A 24,039-nucleotide genomic window follows, 5' to 3' on the forward strand; every position below is an offset into this window, starting at 1 on the left:
CTATTAAACACAAAAACGATGTTTCAAGTGAGAATTAGGCAGGTCTGATGCTGAAAAAGGAAGGTAATTCATGCCTATTTCACCCATATTTTCTTATCTTTTTGCAAAAAGAGTAGTGTGTAGTTCCAGTAGTTAGCTACACCACTACATGGCAAAAAAAATAATTATGTCACGATCGTTACATGATGAAGCGGACCAAGGCGCAGCGTGATAGGCGTACATACTTTTATTAAGTGTACACAACACGAACAAAAACAACAAAACGATACGTGAAGATCCCACAATAAACTAGTGAACACAGGCTGCCTAAGTATGGTCCCCAATCAGAGACAACGAGCTACAGCTGTCTCTGATTGGGAACCACCCTGGCCAACATAGAAATAAACGATCTAGAACAAAACCCATAGAAAACTAAACATAACAAGTCCACACCCTGGCTCAACATTTAAGAGTCCCCAGAGCCAGGGCGTAACAAATTAACTACACTGTAGTTAAATTACATGTAGTTCACTACTCCTCAACACTGCTTAACATAGTGTGTGTGTTTGCCTATTCTCTCTTAACTGCTATCCAGCATCAACCTCCCAATGCCCTCTGTCATATGTTTCTCCACATCTCTCCTTCTAACCATCTCTCTCCCCATGTCTTCTCCTAACCATCTTCCTCCTAGGCAGTTCTCAGTCCTGACTCTTTCATGGCTTTGGGAGCAGCAGAGTGTTCAGTGGTGTCTGTAATTACCTTGTGTCTAGACATTGCTGGTTGGAAGACATACACGCAAATTGAGACCGTGTTTGTGCAAGGGACTGTAGCAATCTTAGACTTAAAATTGTGTCAATGTCAACCATGACACGACAAGTCTGTCGCTGTATGATGGTGTCATCAACTGCCCGTGACACTCAACAACAGCTTGTCTGTGTGTGTGTTTGTCATTGTGGTGACAATGTAATGTTATCCACATCATGCAGACAATTGAGAGACGAGGTGTATTTAGAACTAATTTATACATAATGGACATGCTCCACTGTATTGAGTTTATTATTATAATCACTTATTTTCTGTCCTATTTTCCCTGTTACCGATTGTTTCATCATTATTTTAATGTTGTTGTTTTTCTGTCTGCATATTATATGCTTGAACATCTGAAAGGCAACAGTAGGAACACCAACCCTCAAATCTTCTATAGAGCACAAAAATGTAAACTTCACTATTATAATAGAATGGGCTCTGCACAAAGCTGATCACAGTTTTATTGAGATTACTTTTTCAAATAGAGGGGAACTGATTCTAAACAGGCCATGTAGGGTTGACTTACCGAAACAGGTTCACGGAGTATGAATATCCCACAATTCTCAACAAGCTCCAGTTTCACTTACTGATGTCAACAGTCGTTTGATTTCACTGAAGAAGAAAGACCAAGGTAGAGGTACTGTAGAGGAATAGGAGAGGAGTGAGAACATTGTCATGTCGGTGCACAACTTGACTGTATTTTGTACCGAATGTAACCCTTAAGGTTTCTTTCTATCCCATTTCCCAAGCAGATACAGCAGAATGGTTTATTTTAGTGGCCAGGTTGTTGCCTTTTCTTATTCCCCTTCTTACATTGTCCTCCCAGAATCCCAACTTCTAAATCTCTTTCCTTCTTGACAGTTTGTTTGCAATCCAAAGTGTAACCTGCAGTAATTTACTATTACATTACACTGATAGGTAGGTAGGCCTTGTGTTACCACAGGTTATAACACTGTTACCACAGGGCATAACAATAATATCTAAGCACTTTGTTATTCGTAATTGCATACTGGAGAATAAACTATCTAATTCTCATAGCTTCAAATCCCACAATGGTAACACAGGTAACATTCAAATGGGTGGTTGAGAGCAGAGAGAAATAACTGAATAAGTGACAATAATTAAACAAATTGAAATGTGTACAGAGAGGGATGGCGCAGGACAAAGGAATGGGAAACATTCCTAAGAATAATAAAAGAAAAGATGATGCACTGTCAGGGAAAGAAAGAAGGTAGAGTGAAATAAGGAGTGAGAGAATGAGCAGATGGGGTTGTACAGACCCTGAGCTTGGGGGAGAGAATAGATCAATAACTAATTTCAGTGGTGAGATTCAGCCACATTGTTTTTCAATAAATGACAGGTAAAGAGGCTTGGCTCCTCTCTCTTGGTTTTATCACCTTTTGCTGGCAGCATTGGTTCATCATTGGGGAATGCTATGTATCTGCCTCGGCATGATTGTTGGCTGGGGTAAGTTATGCCTTGCCAACTCTCCCTGGTGGCCTTTACAGTCCATGTATACACCACCAAATGAGCTCTCCTTCTCAAATCACACACCTGCTAATGTGTGATGATCCCAACGCATGTCTAGTGGAAGTCTGAGGTTGGTTTGAGGCCAGGGTTTGGGGAACATGAAACACAAGACAGTAAAAAGACTGCAAACCAAGTTGATCAAATGTATCTCTACTGTATCAAAAAAAGCAATCATATCCTTTACTGTATGTCCCTTGTTCCCCATCCCTTTCTCTGTAATACTGTGTCAGTTTCCTCTACAGTGGGGTAGCTTGGGGTTAAATGCCCCCCAGGGTTATACACCCCCCTCCTGTAATTCTTACAGAAACCACTGTCACCACATTTGACACTTTCCCTAGATTCCACTATTCTTGCTCAACTAAAAATCTTATCCGTCTCATCTCAACTTTTTAAGTCACCCCAACGATTTTGAGGTATATTGATCAAATAAATGTATAATTTAGAAAAAGTTAGATCTATAAACATTTGTATATTTACCAGTAGGGGAAGCTAAAGATAAATAATCCACTTGGTTAGAATATATTTTCTAAAGCAGTTTTTAATAAAGTAGTACAATTTAAAATGAGTATGTTTGTGGTAAAACAAGAGATGTGCAATGCCATTTTTTTTCCGATATTTGATTTAATTAAAATATGATACCTAGACTTTAGCTTTTAAGAGTCAATTACTCAAAAATGCCCAAATAAAACATATACATTTTAACACACTAATCTTCTACATTTATTTTATTCTGCCTACTTATTTCCCTTCAAAATATGTTTGCCTAAAGATAGCCACTATGCACATATCTAAATCGTACCATACATAGCTTTTTTCTGTCCGAAAATAGAAATGTCCCTTACGGGGGGCGTTTTCCCCCAAGTTACCCTACTGTTCTCTCTCAAATATTTTTTTCCTCTAATCCAAACCTCCACCCCACTCCCTCTCCCTGGCGGCTGATGTTGGGGTTTCGTCAGTGCGTGTGGAGAGATTCAGACAGACAGGAGAGTGAAGTGCGTGTGGAGCTGTAGCTGCCTCCTCTCTTCAGAGGCTATGACCTAGATAAAGAAGAGGAGTCAATGTGCTTGTCTGCGAGCCAGGCAGCCACTCCAGCCCCAGCCAGCAATGTCAGGAGGGGGTTAGTTGTGTAACACACTGTCCTATTTAGTTTGCTAGTCTCTCTCTCAAACACATTCATACACACTCTGCTAAAGCTGCATTAAAATAATGACTCTCTTTAGTAGCATCTGTCCATGCACGGCTTGAACAGTCACTGGCTTCAATGTAACTGCATTGGCCTAAGATGGGTGAATGAACCATACAGAAAGACTGAGATGGTGTGTGAATCACACCTGATTTGCTTCAGCATAAACTCTGTATAACCTTTCCACACCAGCAGACAGTCATCACAGCTCCATTGTGTCCCACAGAAAACCACTACTCAACCAAGACTTCTCCAATTACACTACCATCCACAGCAGCTGTTGGTAGAACTGCAGTGCATGTGTGCATATGTTGAATACTGCATATCTGTATTCTCAAACCTGACAGAAACATTTAGATCAAAATCTGCAACAAAATCTGCATTGGCAAGAAATCAATGTATGCATTGTGATGTACTAAAATGAGCTGTGTGTAGAACATGGGATATTCTAAATGACGTAAAAATAAAGTGAGTGTAAAGGATTCCATCTACCACACAACTATTTCCTAAAAAGGCAGTGGATATTGTGGAGTTTGTAGATGTAGTCAGTGGAACCAAATCAACCACTGGTCTCTCTCCCCATTGTGTAACACTGCCATCATCTGGCTTCTTGGTTACAGTACACTTAGTAGCAATCGCTTTCCAATATTTGCTGAGAGAAAATTAAAGTAGGCGTGTGTTTTCTTACATGTCCGTATAGTTCAGTAGTACTTTGAGTCTTTAGGGTCAGGGTAAATCAACACAACAGATACTCCAAGCACTGCTAATTAACCACCTGAAACACACAGACACGTACACTGCAATCCAGTCTCTTAGGCTGCATTTACAGGCAGCCCAATTCTGATATTTTTTCCACTAATTGGTCTTTTGACTAATCACATCAGATTTTTTCACGTCAGATCTTTTTTCTGAGCTGATCTGATTGGTCAAAAGACCAATTAGTGAAAAAAAGATAACCTTCTGTGCCAGGCTGATCTGCCCTGTAGCTTTCAATAGAATCAGGCTGCCGTTCAGCACAACCTTCTGACTCTGTAGCAACACCAAGTCCTCCGACTCCACCGACTCCCATAGGCACCATACACTGCCATGCTGTAATGTGTTAATTGTCAAAAATGTGTCAATGCTATTAAAATAAATAAGGAAACAATCCAAGCACAATTCATGAGCAAACACGTAGAGAGAAGGTTGATGTGAAGCTTCAATGGCTCATGAATACAAACAAAATACATGAAATGTGTATCGGATATAAAAATGTGTTTGAAGTATTAATAGAAGATTTCTGATTGTGTCAAGAACACTTGAATATATAATATAAATTGTAATTGGATCTCTTTTTTAGCAACTACCTGCTACAAAGAACAACACTGCCATCTTGCGGCCCATCACTATACTTCAACTGTTGTCGCTGACATGGAAAAAAGATGCAGAATAACTGATCCTGATTGTTTTATTCAGATGACAAAGTCCAAACTTTTCTGTTAATATTTAACAAAAATAGTTATCTGCACCCTTCCAGCAGTGCAAATGTATGGAAGTTACACAACTTATTCTTAAGAAATGTCTGAGTATAAGTGATCTTGATCTCGTGATAGTAAACATATACAGATTATTTGTCTGTATGATTTGGCGCGCACACACACACACTTGAACAACAAAACAAAGGCCTCAATGGCAGGTTCTGAGTACATTGATAGATTGGTGTCCTAACACCAAATAATTACAAAATAATAAAAGGTCAATTAATCCTTGTGTCATCCCCAGTTGCCATAGTGTAAGAAAATGTGTCGTCAACGTAAGGGTATGCTGTGGCTTGAAGCAGTCCCATCCTGGCTTGGGGCTCAGGGTGTGTTCAGGAAGTAGGTACTCCTTCAGTCTGTCAGGTAAGGGCAGAGCCTTCACCCTGTCATCCAGGGGCCAGGGCTGCAGGTGGCCCCTGATGAAGGCCCTGCAGAGGCAGCGCAGGGGGGGAGGGCTGGTCTCCTGCTCCACCACACGCCGATGGAGGTCCCGCAATGTCTGAGCATTGGGGTCTTGGTCTGGCATAGGCAGGTCCAGGGGCAGGGCCAGACTGGGGGAGGACACCCGGGCCAAGTCCAGGAGGACCTCAGCCTGCTCCAGGAGCTCAGCCGCCTGCCCTGCATCAGAACAGTCCAGCAGGGCCGTCTGGAGCCTCTGGAACACCAGCTTGTAGCCTGTCCAGCAGGAGGCTCCGTGGCGGGAACAGTGGAATGAGGCTCCACTCTGCAGCAGCAGCACTGCCAGGGGAAAGAGACGATCAAAGTGCTCCAGGCTGGTCACAGTCAGGGAGGGCTCCCCATCCTCCTCCCCGTCGGGGGCAAGGCAGCAGCTGGGGTCAGCCCCGTAGGCCAGCAGCAGCCGCGTGGCCCTCAGACAGAAGCGGCCGATCTCAGCTGCATCCTCCACAGAGGCCTCCAGAGCCTCCTTCACCAGAAAGACCAGCGAGGATACAGCCGTCTCTCCATCCAGTGTGGCAGCATGGACGTCTGCACCTTAGGAGGGGAACAAACAACACGTTTCCTAAATATAAATACGTTTGGACATACCCTGCTCTTGTTGATGTTTAATATTTCTGTCTTACTGATAAATGCCCATAAGCCTACTCCAAATTAAAGCGGCAATATCTAACTTTTTGGGCAACCTGACCAAATTCACATAGAAATGTGTGTTATAGATCTGTCATTCTAATTGAAAGCAAGTGTAAGAAGCGGTAGATACAGTGCTATGAAAAAGTATTTGCCCCCTTTCTAATTTTCTCTACTTTTGCATATTTGTGATACTGAATGTTATCAGATCTTCAACCAAAACCTAATATTAGATAAAGGGAACATAAGTGAACAAATAACACAACAATTACATATTTATTTCATAAACAAAGTTATGCAACACCCAATTCCCTGTGTGAAAAAAGTAATTGCCCCTTACACTCATTAACTGGTTGTGCCACCTTTAGCTGCAATGACTCCAACCAAATGCTTCCTGTAGTTGTTGATCAGTCTCTCACGTCGCTGTGGAGGAATTTTGGCCCAATCTTCCATGCAGAACTGCTTTAACTCAGTGACGTGTGGGTTTTCAAGCATGAACTGCTCGTTTCAAGTCCTGCCACAACATCTCAATTGGGATTAGGTCTGGACATTGACTAGGCCATTCCAAAACTTCAAATTTGTTGCTTTTTAGCATTTTCATGTAGACTTGATTGTGTGTTTTGGATCATTGTCTTGCTGCATGACCCAGCTTCGCTTCAGCTTCAGCTCACAAACGGATGGTCTGACATTCTCCTGTAGAATTCTCTGATACAGAGCAGAATTCATGGTTCCTTCTATTAAGGCAAGTCGTCCAGGTCCTGAGGCAGCAAAGCATCCCCAAACCATCACACCACCACCACCATGCTTGACCTTTGGTATGATGTTCTTACTGTGGAATGCAGAGTTTGGTTTTCGCCAGGCATTACTGGAACCATGTCGTCCAAAAAGTTATACTTTTGAATCATCTGTCCATAGAGCATTCTTCCAAGAGTCTTGATGATCATCCAGGTGCTTTTTGGCAAACTTTTTGGACGAGATGGGTCCCGTTATGCCAGGCGAAAACCAAACACTGCATTCCACAGTAAGTTATTGAGTGTAAGGGGGCAATTACTTTTTCACAAAGAGGAATTGGGTGTTGCATAACTTTGTTTATGAAATAAATGAAATAAATATGTAATTGTTGTGTTATTTGTTCACTTATGTTCCCTTTATCTAATATTAGGTTTTGGTTGAAGATCTGATAACATTCAGTATCACAAATATGCAAAAGTAGAGAAAATTAGAAAGGGGGCAAATACTTTTTCATAGCACTGTATGTTCTATCCATGTGTGCTATTTCTATGCTTCCCGTTCTTAAGTTTCGTTTGTGTGTCTTTTACTTTCGGTTTCAATCAGCTTCAAAAAGCTGAAAATAAAATATTTTAGGTTATGGAAAATATATTTCACAGATGGTACAATGATTCTCTACACTATACTTGCTTGTTTTGTCACATAAACTGAAATTAGAACAACTTTTAGAATTTTTGCAACCAGGAAATGGCGGAGCGATTTCTGCATAGTGGATTTTTAAGGTTATTTTATAGCACAGTACCTCTCTGGAGTAGCAGCCGGATGTTTTCTGTGTTATGCACAGTTAGTCCATCACTGCTAGCTAGGGCATGTAGCAAGGGTGATTTTCCTTTGGGGACAAGATCAAAAAGGCAGTGTTGAAATACAGGATATACAGTAAATACAGGTCAAAATGTCAACTCACCATTTTTATCTCTTGCATTCATGTCAGCACCCATGTCCAGCAGTGTGCGCATACAAGGCAGTCTCTCTGCCTCTTCACTAGCGAGATCCAAAGGGCTACTTTCATGGATCTGCAAAAGATACAGTACACTGTGTTACAGACAGCCATAACAACACATTCTGTATACAGAGCAAGAAATGCACTGCAATAAGGACACAACCGTATTACGTTTTGCAGCTATAAGTTCTTGCTACCGGTTGTACTCACCCTATCTCGCTTGTCAATGTCAGCTCCATGTCCAGCCAGCAACCTCACCATACTCGGCCTGCTCCTCAGTACAGCAATGTGCAGTGGGTTGTAATAAGACACAGGGTCTGGGAATAAAATTATATTTAGGTCAGTAAAATATATAGACAAATAGTCTCCTAATATTTGAATGACAACAAGTCATTCCTCTCACCCTCAAAGTTGAGATCTGCTCCATATCGTAGCAGGACTTCTGCTGCACAGACCAGTCCCCGTTCAGCAACCTTAAACAGAGCATAGCTGATCCCCTCCTCAAACACAGCTGACTGGGACTCCTTCTCCAGCAGCTCCACTAAAGACCCACATAGACTGTCCTCATCCTCAGGGCTTCGGCTCCTGTAAATCCAATGAGAAGAAGAAGAAAGACAAATACAGATAAATACACAAGATATGTTTAAGCTTACACATTGCCAAATCGATTGACATTGTGGAACTTGAGTGTCAGTGCAAATTACTATAGCAGTCACATCACAAACCAGACTCACAGCATCACATAACGCACACTCACCTCTCTTCAGTGCTTGTCCCTTCCTCCAGCCCAACAACACACAGCACGGCGTCCACCAGTGGCTGATACTCATATATAATCCTGCGAAAGCCATGGAGGAAAGGCATGCTCCTGGCCGATGTGCCACTCTCTGCTGCTTGCGCTAGAACACTGGACACGTTACACCCAAAGGGAAGGGCATTAGCTAAACAGTTGTATAAGTTTTATAAATTATTTTATAGATAGTGCTTATCTGAAAGTCTCAGACAGTTGTCAAGGGTGGTCTCTGGGATTTGTATACGCCCCAAACAAAAGTGCAGAATTATGCATAGCTAGCTTTTATCTGCAAGTTGTGAGCGCAAACTTAACAATTATTGCCACATGCGATCTAGCTAATATACCGACAAATTAATATTTGGTAGGTATATGGCTAGTTAGCTACCGTCTTTAAAGCCAACATTGAAAGCTAAATACGATTTGGCTAGCTAACGTTAGCTGTGAGCATCAGCAGACATTGCTACAGTTAGTTCATAATTTGTGTTACCTGGAGCAGAACGACAGAACAAGATTTGACATGACGGCAAAACTTGCAAGCTAGCTAACAAGAATAGCTAACTAGCTATTTTGTTTTGCTTCTAAATGATCCAACGCGCTGCTTTCAAGCTGCAATACTAGCTTACCTTCAAAACAGGAAGTAAACACGCCCACAAAGGTTTTTCGTATTTTCCCTTCCCCAGTAACATGTTGGTGGTGCTAAAACGTTCCTAGTTCCACTTCTGGTAAATTCCAGTACTTTTTCTATGCAAGTTGTAGTGATCGATGTACAGTACCAGTCAAAAGTTTGGACACACCTACTCATTCAAGAGTTTTTCTTTCTTTATTTTTTACTATTTTCGACATTGTAGAATAATAGTGAAGACATCAAAACTATGAAATAGCACATATGGAATCATGTGGTAACCAAAAAAGTGTTAAACAAATCAAAATATATGTTATATTTTAGATAAAAACACACACACACACACACATATATATATATATATATATACAGTTGAAGTCGGAAGTTTACATACACTTAGGTTGGAGTCATTAAAACTCATTTTTCAACCACAAGTCAGTTAGGACATCTACTTTGTGCTAATCACAATATTTCACATTGTTTGTCTGCATAATTCAAACCTAACATTCGTTTGCATGAGACAAAGTCCACTTGATCAATAGTTATTGCTCTAGTATCCTATGGTGCCGCTGGTGTCAATGGCATCTTTACTCATTACATAGTCAAAAAAGTTAATTGTTAATCGTTTCCTTATTTCAAATGTCATGAATCATCATGGTAGTCTTTGATGACTCTAAAAAGTTTCAAGTTGATAGGCCATTGTGGAGTGGATTTACAAAGGATTAAAATGGACATGTAAAATCTGATTTCCTGATTTATGAATAACTCAACCATCGCTTAACCAATCCCTTAGCTTTTCTCAAACTAAGTTAAGAGACAGTGCATTCGGAAAGTATTCAGACCCCTTGACTTTTTCCACATTTTGTTACATTACAGCCTTATTCTAAAATGGATTAAATTGTTTTTTCCCCTCTCATCAATCTACACACAATACCCCATAATGACAAAGCAAAAACAGTATTACAACTTTTTTTTTGCTAATTTATAAAACATAAAAAACGGAAACATCACATTTACATAAGTATTCAGACCCTTTACTCAGAACTTTGTTGAAGCACCTTTGGCAGCGATTATAGCCGCGAGTCTTCTTGGGTATGATGCTACAAGCTTGGCACACCTGTATTTGGGGAGTTTCTCCCATTCTTCTCTGCAGATCCTCTCAAGCTCTGTCAGGTTGGATGGGGAGCGTCACTGCACAGCTATTTTCAGGTCTCTCAAGAGATATTCGATTGGGTTCAAGTCCAGGCTCTGGCTTGGCCACACAAGGACATTCAGAGACTTGTCCCGATGCCACTCCTGCGTTGTCTTGGCTGTGTGCTTAGGGTCGTTGTCCTGTTGGAAGGTGAACCTTCACCCCAGTCTGAGGTCCTGAGTGCTCTGGAGCAAGTTTTCATCAAGGATTTCTCTGTACTTTGCTCCGTTCATCTTCCCCCGATCCTGAATATTCTCCCAGTCCCTGCCGCTGAAAAACATCCCCACAGCATGATGCTGCCACCAACATGCTTCACCGTAGGGATGGTTTCCTCCAGATGTGACGCTTGGCATTCAGGCCAAAGAGTTCAATCTTGGTTTCATCAGACCAGAGAATCTTGTTTCTCATGGTCTGAGAGTCCTTTAGGTGCCTTTTGGCAAACTCCAAGCGGGCTGTCATGTGCCTTTTACTGAGGAGTGGCTTCTGTCTGGCCACTCTACCATAAAGCTTGATTGGTGGAGTGCTGCAGAGATGGTTGTCCTTCTGGAAGTTTCTCCCATCTCTGCAGAGGAACTCTGGAGCTCTGTCAGAGTGACCATTGGGTTCTTGGTCACCTCCTGACCAAGGCCCTTCTCCCTCGATTGCTCAGTTTGGCCGGGCGGGCAGCTCTAGGAAGAGTCTTGGTGGTTCCAAACTTCTTCCATTTAAGAATGATTGAGGCCACTGTGTTCTTGGGGACCTTCAATGCTGCAGAAATTTTTGGTACCCTTCCCCAGATCTGTGCCTCGACACAATCCTGTCTCAGAGCTCTATGGACAATTATTTTGACCTCATGGCTTGGTTTTTGCTCTGACATGCACTGTCAACTGTGGGACCGTATATAGACAGGTGTGTGCCTTTCCAAATCATGTCCAATCAATTGAATTTAACACAGGGGGAACCCCAATCAAGTTGTAGAAACATCTCAAAGATGATCAATGGAAACAGAATGCACCTGAGCTTAATTTCGAGTCTCATAGCAAAGGGTCTGAATACTTATGTGAATACGGTATTTCTGTTTATTGTTTTTAATACATTTGCTAACATTTAAAAAAAACTGTTTTCGCTTTGTCATTATGGGGTATCGTGTGTAGATTGATGAGGAAAACGTGGAAAAAGTCAAGGGGTCTGAATACTTTCCTAATGCACTGTATCATGGGCCTACATACCACATTTTGGAGTTATGGTTTGATGAGAATACATTTTCCAAAATGTCTAAGATGGAAGAAAATCTATCCTGATTGTCCTTATGGGTCTTTGGGGTAAATTTGTTCAGCATGAGGAAAGACATTTACGTACAAAGTATCAAGTCTCTAGGTCAAACGGGGCGACGGATATGAGGGTTTAAGTTAGACTGGTTATAATAGCGCCAACTATAGGCCAATGAGTGCCATTCTTTTTTAACATGTTACTCATGGTCTCTAGTTTCTGTGTGCCAAATTTGAAAAAAGTTACCAGTCTATGCTTGAGTTATTTGACCATGTCAAGGAAAACAATAAGAAATCACCATGAACCCCGTAATTATCAGTCAATTGGTGTGTTCAACATAATTTTATTAGGTATAACACACACACACTTACCCAGAAGAACGTTTTTTACTTTCCCACGTAGACAGTCATGCACAGTCCATACAAAAAGCTCACCATTAAGATGAGGCATGTGCTGAGCAGTGGGCTAATAGAAAACAGAGATCCCAGCGAGTAGAGTAAGAGGAGAATGAGTAATGTGCGATAACTGGAAAATGTGCGCAGGCTAAGGCGTGGCCGCAGGTGGTAGTCCTCCTGGCTTTGCTGTGTCACTGTACTCTTTGGGAACCTTCCTTTTACAGTGGAGGTGATAAGGTAGTGTTGTCCCAGCCTTCCCAACAGGTTATGTTGTGAGCATAGATCGTTCATGTGTCCTTCAAGCTGCAGGACAAAATTCTCAAGTCATTTAGTCAATACATGTACAATCCCTGTACTACTACCAATCGTTATAGGTAGGCCTACTGTATGCCATATGCACTGATTATACAAAACATTAAGAACACTTTCCTAATATTGAGTTGCACCCCCTTTTGCTCTCAGAACAGCCTCAATTCGTCAGGGCATGGACTCTACAAGGTATTGAAAGGCTTCCACAGGGATGCTGGCCCATGTTGACGCCAATGTTTCCCACAGTTGTGTCAAGTTGGCTGGATGCCCTTTGGGTGGTGGACCATTCTTGATACACACAGGAAACTATTGAGCGTGAAAAACCCAGAATCGTTGCAGTTCTTGACACACTCAAACCGGTGTATCTGGCACCTACTACCATACCCAGTTCAAAGGCACTTAAATATTTTGTTTTGCCAATTCACCCTCTGAATGGCACACATACAAAATGCATGTCTCAATTGTCTTAAGGCTTAAAAATCATTCTTTAACCTGTCTTCTCCCCTTCATTTGCACTGATTGAAGTGGATTTAACAAGTGACATCAATAAGGGATCATAGCTTTCCCCTGGATTCACCTGGTCAGTCTATTTCATGGAAAGAGCAGGTGTTCCTAATGTTTTTAGTAATCATTATAGAAACATTAAATTGCATATAAAGTAAGACCCAAAGGCATCATGCCCATAGCGGGCACAGGGGCACGTGCCCCTCAGATTTGTCCTGTAAAATACAAAATAAAAACATTATAAAAAAAGTTTTTTTTTCAACACATGTTTTTGTGGTTGTTTCTCTGTAATACTACTAGCCAACTAGCAATTTTATTAAGTTGGATAAGTAGCAGATAGGTTCCCAATCTCCCAACCTCATAACTAGCTACCAATAAGCCATTTCAGGATATCAATCAAGTTAGAGTAGCTAGCTTGTCTAACTATTTTAGTTGGCATGACTGCTGGCAAGGTTGGTACACTTTAGAAAAGCAAGCAATTACTAAATGTACTGAATAAGACTCACATTCCTTTCAATCTTTTACCCAGATTTTAGCAGAGGTATGCTTAAGAGGTATGCTTAGATATGCTATATAATTAAGCATGATGATTATGGCTCTAGATAGCAGGAAAAATATGTTTCAGGTGTTTGAAAAATACCAAATTCTCCAACTTCCACCCCCCAGCCATCCTCACGTACTTTGTGCCCCCTCAGATTTTTGGGGTGCATGACGCCCCTGGTAAGATCCACCTACTTACTCTGTTATTGATTAGTGTGGCGATCCAAAACATAAGCTGCACAAAGACTGCATTTTCATAGCTTCTCACAGGCTGCAGCTGTGGGTCCCCTTGATACTCAATATCAAATCTGCGAAGGCCATTGATAATCTGCAATAGAACACAATTACAATTTACAATTACGTATTGCACCGTATGCACATCATTCATTTTTATTTTAGTAGTTATTCTCACCTGCATTCTGCCAAGGTCTGTCAGGATCAGCCCGGTTTCACTCTGAATACAGTCAGGGAGCTGTTTGGATTCCTCCACTGACCCCATGTTCATCATCTGAGATAGATGACCTGTGTTGAGCTACAAAACACCAAAACTGATGTGAGACATCACTTTAACATTGGTTACTACTTCTTGATAATAATAACCAATGTCATATCATCTTCTCACGTTGAAAACATGATTGAGGTGTTCCACAGCTTTCTTTAGTAGCTCCACGGTCTTCATGTCAGACTTGGTCATGTCATTCCTCCCACTTTCTGAGTTGGTTTTAGGAATCAACCTCATCCAGGAACAGAGAAACTGACCAACTGATACATTGCCTGGCTGATCCAACATTGTTTTTGCAGTCTGTTGGGCCTGCATTAGTCTCTGGACCAGTTTCAGCACCTACAATGTTCAGAATATAGGAAAGCATTTGTGACCACTCTCTATATTTGGTAGATTGCAGCACCCTCAGTCAAATGGTATTTTCTGTCATTCACTTGTTCTTCATGGGACTTACCTCAGCTCGCATTTCTACCCCAAACATCTGTAGGTTCTTGTTATTGATGTGAGTCTTGGGCAGGGGCAGAGCAGCTATTTCAGTGGGCTGCACCTGAGATGCCATCAGAGTGGGTGGGAAGAGGGGACCCTGATGCAATAACAGTCTTTCTCCTGTAAACAACATTTATGGAGAAAACAAATTTTGAGAGGCCTAATGTTGTTAATTGTGATTGAGTCACAGTGCCCTTCAACTAAGAATAATTGTGGTTACCATTTTCAATCAATTCTGGAAGATTGGGTTGGGCAAATACTTTTGCCATCCTGAAAACCATGGTTGCATTGTCGATGTTGACGAGGTCAACATGTGCAAATCTTTTCAAGAAGCAGCTGAATAGTTTGGTGTACATGAGAATATTCTCCTGAATGAAAGAGGCCCTAAGAGACGGAGACAGCTTTATGTTAGCAAACGTCCTTTTCAACTCACTGCTGTGTCTGAACTATAACACTATTCAGCATGTTCAAAATATCTTACCATTTCTCTTTGCTTTCACTGTGGACATGTTTTTGGTATCTCCAGGGCTGGATGTAAATAAGCCACGTCTCCAATACCTGTATCGAGAAACGGCTAATTCAAAACCACTTATCTTATACATACATTCAGAACCCCTACAGTAGCATACCTTCCAAAACCAGCTAGAAACACTGCAAATTAAGCAATAACATGGCCAAATGCCAAAGACAGACCAAATGTAAATCCAATGTAGAACTTAAGTGTGCACTCACTGCTCTGAAGGACGTCTCCATAGGCCACTGTTTGAAGCAGTGCAGCAAGAGAAGGTACAACCTCTGTACATATTCTGATGTGACCACTCTGGGTTTGAATAACAACATATTGTTAATATCATCATCATCATCATCATTGTAAAAAACACTAAAGTGGGTATTCACCTTTTTAAATCTTCTGAGAGATAGGTTTCTGAGGTGGCAGAAGGTAAGATATCAGTCTGGTCTAGTTTTGTGTTTCCAGAGAGGGCATGCATGTGCTTCACCAGCAGTCTCACCACCAGCATGTGCTCCTCTGTGATGACAGAGACCTGCAGGTTTACAGACAAGTGCTTATCATTAAAATGTAGCATTCTGAATCCATTAGATTAACAATGTGAATAAAAGTGCATGTTAGTCATGAAAAATGAGTCATCGAAGGAAGATAGGAAAGACCTCATTAAGCTTCTGGTGTGTCTCCAACGGGGAAATGTGGCAGCCATATCTCCAGAAATATCTAAAGCAGGGACAATGAACAAGGCCATACAATGACTCAGCAACTGCACCTTTGCGAGACAAGCCAAGATTGCTGTATTAAAAGTGTCTCTGTCCAACCCAGATTTTTCTCAATCACCTGTAGCATAGTCCCTGATCTCCAGATCGCCCTGATTGGTTGTCTCAGCGTTAACAGGGCACTGGCGTTTCAACAGGCCTTTGTTTGTTTCACTATACCTAGAGGACCTTGGGAACCATCAAAACAAGCGTTATCAAATATGATATTTCATATTTGCCCAACATTGATAGATTATGTGCTGGTCTTATAATGCATTGTGAAAGGCATAGACTAGTTATACTGCACCTTGGAATGTGTGAGGTCTAGGTGCCTTTGACATCTGAGTGAGGGGATCCTTCTGTAGGGAGGAAGTGTATGAGATATGCATCCACCAAGGCAAAGTAGACGCTGTTAGAGATGGAGGTTTGATGCCCTGAAGGGTGATCCTAATTTAACAATTAAAAACAGAGAACACTCAGGTTACAAAACGAGATAGCATTGGCAATGGATTGACTTTATTAATAATTTTATTTGAAACAAATGAAATGGAATAACACTTAGGCCTACCCTCTGTGTAATGACACTTGATGCAAAATAAAACATGAAGTACTCAAAGGCATCTGGTGACAGTTAAGAACAACACTAAACTGAAGTGGGCAAAGTTCAATAATACTTAGTAATAGTTGTCATTGCGTCAAACATAGCAAAAAGGATACTGAGTGACAATCTCTGATTCTGAGAGTGTAATTTATTGAGGAAAATCCGGCTATTTGAAATGACTCCCTCCTGGATGGAAATTCTCACACGATCCTGTTAAAATGAAAGAGAAAAAAACTCAACATTCATACAGGAATATAGACCAATAGGCATTTAACTACTGATATTGTAATGTGTAGTAATACTTGCTAACACGATGACATTGTGAAGTATACTGTAATAACACTGTACCATTAGCATTTACAGTCACATCCGAAATGATTGGCGCCCTTGATAAAGATGAGCAAAAAAGACTGTAATAAAAAAATCAACAAAAAAAAGAGTTATATATATATTTTTTAAAGATAGGTGTCCAAATGATTGGCATCCCTGTTTTCAATACTTTGTGTACCCTCCCCTCGTGAGGATGACAGCACTTAGTATTTTTCTATAATGTTTTATGAGATTGAAGAACACATTGGGAGGGATCTTAGTGTCAGGTGTCAGTGTGCAGCGGTAGGACGGAGTCAGGCACAGGACACAGAACTGAGTAAATAACGAACTTTACTCTGAAAACAACAAATCTAATTTCCACGCAGGGAAATAAAACAGCTCACAGCAGTATACAACACCAAACATAGAACAATCACGCACAAAACCATGAGGGAAGCGGAGGGTTAAATAGGGAAATAATCATAATGTGATGGGAACCAGGTGTGTACAATCAAGACAAAACAACCTGGAAAACAGAAACGTAGATCGGTGGCACTTAGACCATTCCTCCATAGAGAATCTTTCCAGATCCTTTCCAGATACTTCAAACCACAGGTTTTCAAGGGAGACTCATTTTCTGGTCAATTAACCATTTCTTTGTGGATTTGAATGTGTGCTTGAGGTCATTGTCTTGCTGGAAGATCAACTTGCCAAGTTTCAGGTCAAGTTCTGTAATTCTCCAACTATGGCCCTTGGACTAGTCTGTGTCTTCCGAACCATCATCCTCACTGTGCGTGGAGAAAATATACACTTGGGTCCTCTACCAGGCAAGTTTACCACCGTTCCAGTGGTTTTAAACTTTGTAATTGTTGCCCTAACAGTGGTAAGTGATATATGTGGTTTTTCAGTATTTTTTTTGTACCTATTGCCTGACTTATGAACGTCACCAACCATTTCTCTCTTTTAATTTGTGAGTTCTTTGCCTTTCCCCATGGTGATGGATGACAAATGGATTTTACATGTGTGCTACCAAATGTTTATACCCCAGTGAAACAGGAAGCCATGAAAGGCCACAATACAGTTTCTTAAACAGTTTCTTTAAAACAGTAGAATGTTAATGCAGATTAAATTGTTTGATTTTATTTATAAGAATCATTAGGGTGCCAATAATTTTAACACCTATCTTTTTTTTTACTTGTGTGTTGTGAAATCTGTGAATGTATTGGAATGTTTTTAAAACTGTATAACTGCCTTAATTTTGCTGGACCCCAGGAAGAGTAGCTGCTGCCTTGGCAGCAGCTAATGGGGATCCATAATAAATACAAATACTTGTTAAACAAAATCTCTTTCTCTGAGCAATTGTATTAGTATAAAATAATATAATTTTGCATACAATACAGCTTGGTACCAATAATTTTGGATGTGACTGTATGTTGAAAACTTAGTGTGCGGCTTTCCTTTTCTTTTTCAAGTGTTTTACTCCGTTAGCCAGCACCTCGCCTAAATAGGTGTGCGTTTCTTTCGCCTCTATAGAAAACTTACAGGTAAACTGGCGACTTGGATCTCAAAGTTGTATTCTTCAGCTTGAAGTTTATAAACAAGTTTCAGCATTGGGCCACTGCAAAATATTGTATGTTGGTGAAAACTCCCATGTTTATTAGTATACTGTAGGTCAGGGATCTCCAACCCTGTTCCTGGAGAGCTACCGTCCTGTAGGTTTTTGCTCCAACCCTAATCTAGCACACCAAATTCTAACAATTAGCTGGTTGATAAACTGAATCAGGTTAGTTACAACTGGGGTTGGAGCGAAAACCTACAGGAGGGTAGCTCTCCAGGAACAGGGTTGGAGAGCCCTGCTGTAGGTGCAATACACATTAGTAATATAATATTATCGATAGCAAGTTGTGGAACGTCTCAAAATCACAGACAGGTCCACCTTGGTCGTAGGAACTCCAGTACATTGCTGTAGTCACTGCTGTGGGCTTGCAGGGAGGAAAGACTCCAACCAACAATGCTGCCATCCAGGCTGCCAACAACCCTCTCCACCAGCCAGGGGAAGATACCACATAGCTCCTGTATGGAGGCCAAACAGCATCATTAACACACCCCTCACTCAGTTTATACATGTATAGGCTACACTACCTGATTTGAAGAGGAGTTGTGTTATGACACAGTGAAAATCTGAAATCTTTGCATACTGAGGAGCTAGAGGACAATTTGCAACAGGAAGCAGCATATGTACATGGTTCTACAGCTGTCTGAATGGCTGTGTCCAGACAGTCACAGTATCACATTGTCTACATCAGCCTGAAACAGCAACTGGCTGATCCTCTCTGACATTTACTCTACACATGGCCACTAGCAAGCAACTACTTTTTCTTACCGCTTGAATTCAATTTGTGGTACAAAATATGGTAACCTTTACCTGACTCTACACAGAACGAGGTAAAGGTTACCACATTTTGTATCATGTGAGTAAGTCCCGTGTGGTACAGTTGGTAGAGCATGGCCCTTGTAATGCCAGGGTTATGGGTTTGTTTCCCACAAAGGACCAATATGAGAAAAAAAGTAAGAAAGTGTATGTACTCACTAAGTTGACAAGAGTGTCTACTAAGTGACTAATGTGTGTGAATACATAACCCACTTATGTTAAAACATTCAAATACAACGTCTTGATGGAAGTTAGTATAGTAGCTAGCCATAGTATTGCAAGTTGCAACAGCAATACTGTGATATAGTGAAATGAATGAGGACATCATCTCTAGATGCAGTATAATTCAGTAGATTGTTCAGCTACCTTGACAGGTTTATCGTCAATTTCTTTTGTCATCTCTGTGCATTGCTGTGGGAGTGACTTGATTGTCCAATCTGTCTTCAGATGATCCTGCATGGGAGAACACTTGATCATAAACATCAGCTATAAGAGCCTCTGCTAAAATAAAATAAAAATCTTGAGCGTTTTAAGATTTAAGATTTGTCTTGACTCACCAAAGAGGAGGACATGATTGTAGTATTCCCGCAAAAAACTTATCTGAAAAAGTAAACAAGAAATTAAAATACAGTATTCAAGTCAAATAATCGGTTTAAAACATTTCCATTTCCATCTTGTGCGCTTTTAGTTCAGATCATTGTGCCAATGTTTTGTATGATCATGTCTTTAGAGACGTCAGTGTATGACAGCTGTCCTCTGCAACAGTTGCTTGTGTGCCCCCCACAGGTCATTTATTCTGCACCCACCCCCAAGTCTAGCTGGAGGTGGAATATTCCATGTTGAGGTTCAGTCAAAGAACCAATTCAGAGAATTTTGCATTTTTCAAACAACTGAAACAGCTCTTTCCTGCAATGTAGAGCCATAATCATTATGCCTAATTATATGTAAAAAAAAAATAATAATAAATACATAAATGTCTATTTTTCTGCATAGGTTATCTAAGCATGCCTCTTTACCGTTCAATTGTCATTTTAATTAATGATGCACATAGATTTTTTAAGAACGTTATGCCTTAGGAATTTAGTACAACTGCCACATTGGTATATAGTAGGGCTGTGACGATACCAGTATCGCAATGTTTTTTATAATAAATGACCCCCTATAGCAATAAGGCTCAATGGATAGAAGAATCCCACCAATCCATCTGCAGAGTTGAACTCTATCTCCATGTGTCCATGGTTATTTCTTTCCAGGATTGAATATTCATTAGATAGTCACACAATGTTACAATAGTATAATTGGTAACATTTCCTATGAATTCCACTCTTCATAATGCATTATGAGCCCATTTATAACACCTCATGAGCTATGCATAAATCAGAAATGAAGACACACGTTCACAAATGCACACATGCACACAAACAAATGCACAAAGCACTGCACTTTCACTGCATGTGTTCTAAGTTTTAATGTGTATTCATCCATCACAAATGCCCAGTGGAGGCCAAGTTCTTTCCCTGAAGTGGAAGGCAAAACACAGCAGTTCAATCAATGGCTGATGAATCATTCTAATTTCATCACTTTCAGCCAAGCATTATTATAATCACATCCCACCCAGGCATTCAATAAAGCATTGTTCACTGCAGGGATGGCAGGCTGCTCTAAATCATTCTGATGTGGCTGCAGTGTCCTGCTATTTCCCACCAAACTCAATTTACTCCCCATTTTTATGCCATGTGGTCATGAATGATCAATTTCCCTTCCCATTTTTGGCCAATCTGCCAGGGATGAGTTCCCCGGCCAATATAGTATTTGTGCACACACCTGTCTAGATACTCTGGTGCTACAATGGATCTCAAATGTAAGCTTCAATTAGTTGATATCCTCAAGTTTCATGTTTTATTAGTCATATGTACAGGATACACATGATATACGCCATCCAACGAAATGCTTACTTGCAGGTTCTTTCTCAACAATGCAACAATAATAAGAAATAATAAAAGATAAGAATAGGAACATAAAGTAAATGGCTCAGTAGAATAGAATAAACATTTTTGCATGAGTATAATACAGGGAAGCACAATTTAAAGTACAATATTCACACATGTATCAGAGAAAGGGGGGATTGGGGGGCAAGTATTAGCTATAGGAAGTAAGAGTCTGGTTGCAGCAATTCTGATGTGTGTGTAGCATGAATGTACTGTATATGTTTGTGTGTATGTGTGTGTGTTTGTGCATGCGTGCGTGTGTGTGTGTGTGGATGTGTGTCTGTCTGGGTGTGTGCATGAGTGAGTGCATGTGTGCTAAAGTGTGGAGAGTAAGTGCAGGTGGTCAGTCTAGTTCAAGTGTTCAGCAGTTGGATGGCTTGTAGAAAGAAACTGTCTCTGACCCTGTTGGTATCAGACCTCATGCTCCGATACCGTCTGCCCGACGGTAAAGGAGAGAACAGCTCGTGGCTAGGGTCTGTGGGGTCCTTGATGATGCTGCTGGACTTCCTCAGCCATTGTTTCAAGTAGATGTCCTGGATGGGTGGGAACACGGCCCCAGTGATGGAGAAGCTCATTTACTGCATTTCTACACAATTTAAAAACTCTAGAATGATATTTAGAGAACAGCAAAAACAAACAAAAATGACCCTAGCCATTAACACTGCAATATTAGGTTTAAAGGGCTGTGGAACCACATATACAATGTCAAACACTACTCAACCTCATCATAAATTGACTAATTTACTTACAGTGCAACGTGAAATACTGTGGATGCATAATACACGCTATCAAGTCACCACAAGGCTGACTTCAAATGTCGACATCCATAGGCGCCCCGTGAGTTTGGGGAAGCAATTTGTTCACCATAAAATTGCACATTTACAGAGCCGCTGGAAAACGTGTGGCAAGACAGCATTTGCCCCAGTACTTTTCAAAAGCAGCAGCACCGACATGGCCAGTAACTTCTCAGTGCATTTTTGTGTTCCAGTTCAACATTTACCTGATCTGTCGCAGTCTACCATTGAAAACCATTGAAGACTACATGCAGAAAAGTTGTGCTATTTGTATTTGAGCAATATGGCGTTCTGGCCGAGGAGTAGGGTTGATCCACAGATAAAACAATGAACTAGATATTTCACTGGATGTATAAAAGGGAAGCATCCGGTTGGTGTTTCCACTCACTACCAAATATGGTGATGAAAGGAAGCCCAGCGGCCGGCAGTGGGAGAAGATGGAATGAGATGAATTTTGGCCGACATTCTGCTAATTTTCTCATCAATGAAACTTTTGATCTCCATAAAATGTACTGTTTCCAAAACTAGAATCTGTAACAAACAGAGTGGACTGCATTTGTAGACTTTACCCAAAGTTTCTAAAAATTGCGTTGTTTAGAAGGAGTGCAAGGGCGAATTGAGTTATTGCACATGTGCACTTCACAGAGTAGGCATTCCCTAATGGCAATATGCAAATAAATGTTAAAACGCACCAATAGGATCTCACTAGCTTGTGCTTGACTCTGCCCACCTCCTTGCTTGTTCTGCCCACTATGATTAATTTGCTCCCATTGGAAATGACAGACTCTGGTCTATGTTGGGTTAGTTATAAAAATATTTGGTTGTTCTGAGTGTTCTGATCTCACAAAGGCAGTCAAGCGCCCAAGCTAACTGGCTAAAGTTGGCTAGCTTGCTAGCTACTTCCAGATACAAATGAGAGAACACGTCACTCTGAACATTTTACTCGCCCTAGCAGAGCTGGTTAGAGTGTTTTCATCTTATCTAGAGGGGTAGTGACTGTAACTGTGTTATAGCAAGAATTTAATTCAGTTTTTTAGCTGATGTTTACTTACACCTGTCATAACAACCAATTATTCTGCTCTCTGGCACTCTCAAACCAGAGTGCTCTAAAATCGGAGTAAATTACCACTGTGAATTTACAAACACACCCATGATTGGCCTTCATTCAAGCACCACTACGCTCCCGTGAGTCACAACTTATCAAGCACTCAAGCAGTACAGAAGTTGATAGCTACAGTACCTTCAGAATGCATTCATACCCCTTGATTTATTCCACATTTTGTTGTGTTATAGCCTGATTTCAAAATGGATCATGTTTTTAGACATTTATGCAAATGTATTGAAAATGAAATCCAGAAATATCTCATTTACATAAGTATTCACACCCCTGAGTCAATACATGTTAGATTCACCTTCGGCAGTGATTACAACTGTGAGTCTTTCTGGGTACGTCTCTAAGAGCTTTGCACACCTGGATTGTACAATATGTGCCCATAATTATTTTCAAAATTATTCAAGCTCTGTCAAATTGGTTGTTGATCATTGCTAGACTAGACAACAATTTTCATGTCTTGCCATAGATTTTCAAGCAGAAAACTCAGCCATTAGGGACATTCACAGACTTCCTGGTAAGCAATGTAGATTTGGCCTTGTGTTTTAGGTTATTGTCCTGCTAAAAGGTGAATTCATCTCCCAGTGTCTGGTGGAAAGCAGACTGAACCAGGTTTTCCTCTAGGATTTTGCCTGTGCTTAGCTCCATTCTGTTTAATTTTTATCCTGAAACACTCTCCAGTCCTTAATGATTACAAGCATACCCATAACATGTTGCAGCCACCACTATGCTTGAAAATATGGAGAGTGGTACTCAGTAATGTGTTGAATTGGATTTGCCCCAAACATAACACTTTGTATTCAGTACCAAAAGTTAATTGCTTTGCCAAATATTTTGCAGTATTACTTTAGTGCCTTGTTGCAAACAGGATGCATGTTTTGCAGTGGCAACCCGTCATTCAGGGCCTGTTTTGAGCCCCGCCTGTTCTGCATGTTATTTTGGCATTACTACATGTCACATACCAGTTTGCAAACAATTAAAAATTAAATATTGAGTTAATGAAGCCGTATACAAACATGGTCTCTTTTTTGCTTTCTTGAGTAAGGCAGCTCCAAAATGCGGATGTTTCAGCCTAGCTCAGTGCTTTCTGTGGTGGACGGGCAGGCAGCGCAAAATACAG

General features: G+C 40.8%; 3 protein-coding genes and 1 long non-coding RNA gene across 6 annotated transcripts; all 4 read right to left on the reverse strand.

Annotated features, from left to right (window-relative positions):
- Window positions 1–4,928: 4,928 nt before the first annotated feature.
- On the reverse strand, window positions 4,929–9,295 carry asb6 (ankyrin repeat and SOCS box containing 6). 3 transcript variants are annotated; one of them, XM_041875901.2, is made up of 7 exons: window positions 9,248–9,295; window positions 8,589–8,738; window positions 8,235–8,425; window positions 8,042–8,148; window positions 7,796–7,904; window positions 7,634–7,720; window positions 4,929–6,009 (listed from the first exon to the last, which is right to left on the reverse strand). In XM_041875901.2, the coding sequence occupies exons 2-7, from the start codon at window positions 8,693–8,695 to the stop codon at window positions 5,165–5,167; spliced, it is 1,446 nt and encodes a 481-aa protein (XP_041731835.2). In that variant the 5' UTR covers window positions 8,696–8,738; window positions 9,248–9,295; the 3' UTR covers window positions 4,929–5,164. The 3 variants fall into 3 exon arrangements, with proteins under 3 accessions (XP_041731835.2, XP_041731834.2, XP_041731833.2); XM_041875900.2 differs by lacking the exon at window positions 9,248–9,295 and adding an exon at window positions 9,112–9,241 and having other exon boundaries at window positions 8,235–8,416; XM_041875899.2 differs by lacking the exon at window positions 9,248–9,295 and adding an exon at window positions 9,112–9,241.
- A 2,349-nt stretch (window positions 9,296–11,644) lies between these two features.
- LOC121583961 (sphingomyelin phosphodiesterase 4-like) lies at window positions 11,645–15,625 on the reverse strand. Its single transcript, XM_045225916.1, has 10 exons — window positions 15,590–15,625; window positions 15,320–15,465; window positions 15,155–15,242; window positions 14,904–14,980; window positions 14,643–14,806; window positions 14,391–14,542; window positions 14,057–14,275; window positions 13,847–13,966; window positions 13,634–13,762; window positions 11,645–12,384 (listed from the first exon to the last, which is right to left on the reverse strand). Exons 2-10 carry the CDS (start codon window positions 15,439–15,441, stop codon window positions 12,073–12,075), a joined length of 1,383 nt encoding a protein of 460 aa, XP_045081851.1. The 5' UTR covers window positions 15,442–15,465; window positions 15,590–15,625; the 3' UTR covers window positions 11,645–12,072.
- A 148-nt stretch (window positions 15,626–15,773) lies between these two features.
- LOC121564827 lies at window positions 15,774–18,307 on the reverse strand. The gene is made up of 5 exons (XR_006661873.1): window positions 18,138–18,307; window positions 16,403–16,496; window positions 16,254–16,306; window positions 15,993–16,132; window positions 15,774–15,874 (listed from the first exon to the last, which is right to left on the reverse strand). It is a non-coding gene; the product is annotated as an uncharacterized LOC121564827 (long non-coding RNA).
- Window positions 18,308–18,406: 99 nt separating this feature from the next.
- Window positions 18,407–19,739, reverse strand: LOC121584153 (sphingomyelin phosphodiesterase 4-like). The gene is made up of 3 exons (XM_041899994.2): window positions 19,584–19,739; window positions 19,393–19,479; window positions 18,407–18,668 (listed from the first exon to the last, which is right to left on the reverse strand). The coding sequence occupies exons 1-3, from the start codon at window positions 19,596–19,598 to the stop codon at window positions 18,516–18,518; spliced, it is 255 nt and encodes an 84-aa protein (XP_041755928.2). The 5' UTR covers window positions 19,599–19,739; the 3' UTR covers window positions 18,407–18,515.
- Between the last annotated feature and the right edge of the window lie 4,300 nt (window positions 19,740–24,039).

The sequence above is a fragment of the Coregonus clupeaformis genome, chromosome 16 (assembly GCF_020615455.1).
Source record: "Coregonus clupeaformis isolate EN_2021a chromosome 16, ASM2061545v1, whole genome shotgun sequence".
Lineage (NCBI taxonomy): Eukaryota > Metazoa > Chordata > Actinopteri > Salmoniformes > Salmonidae > Coregonus > Coregonus clupeaformis.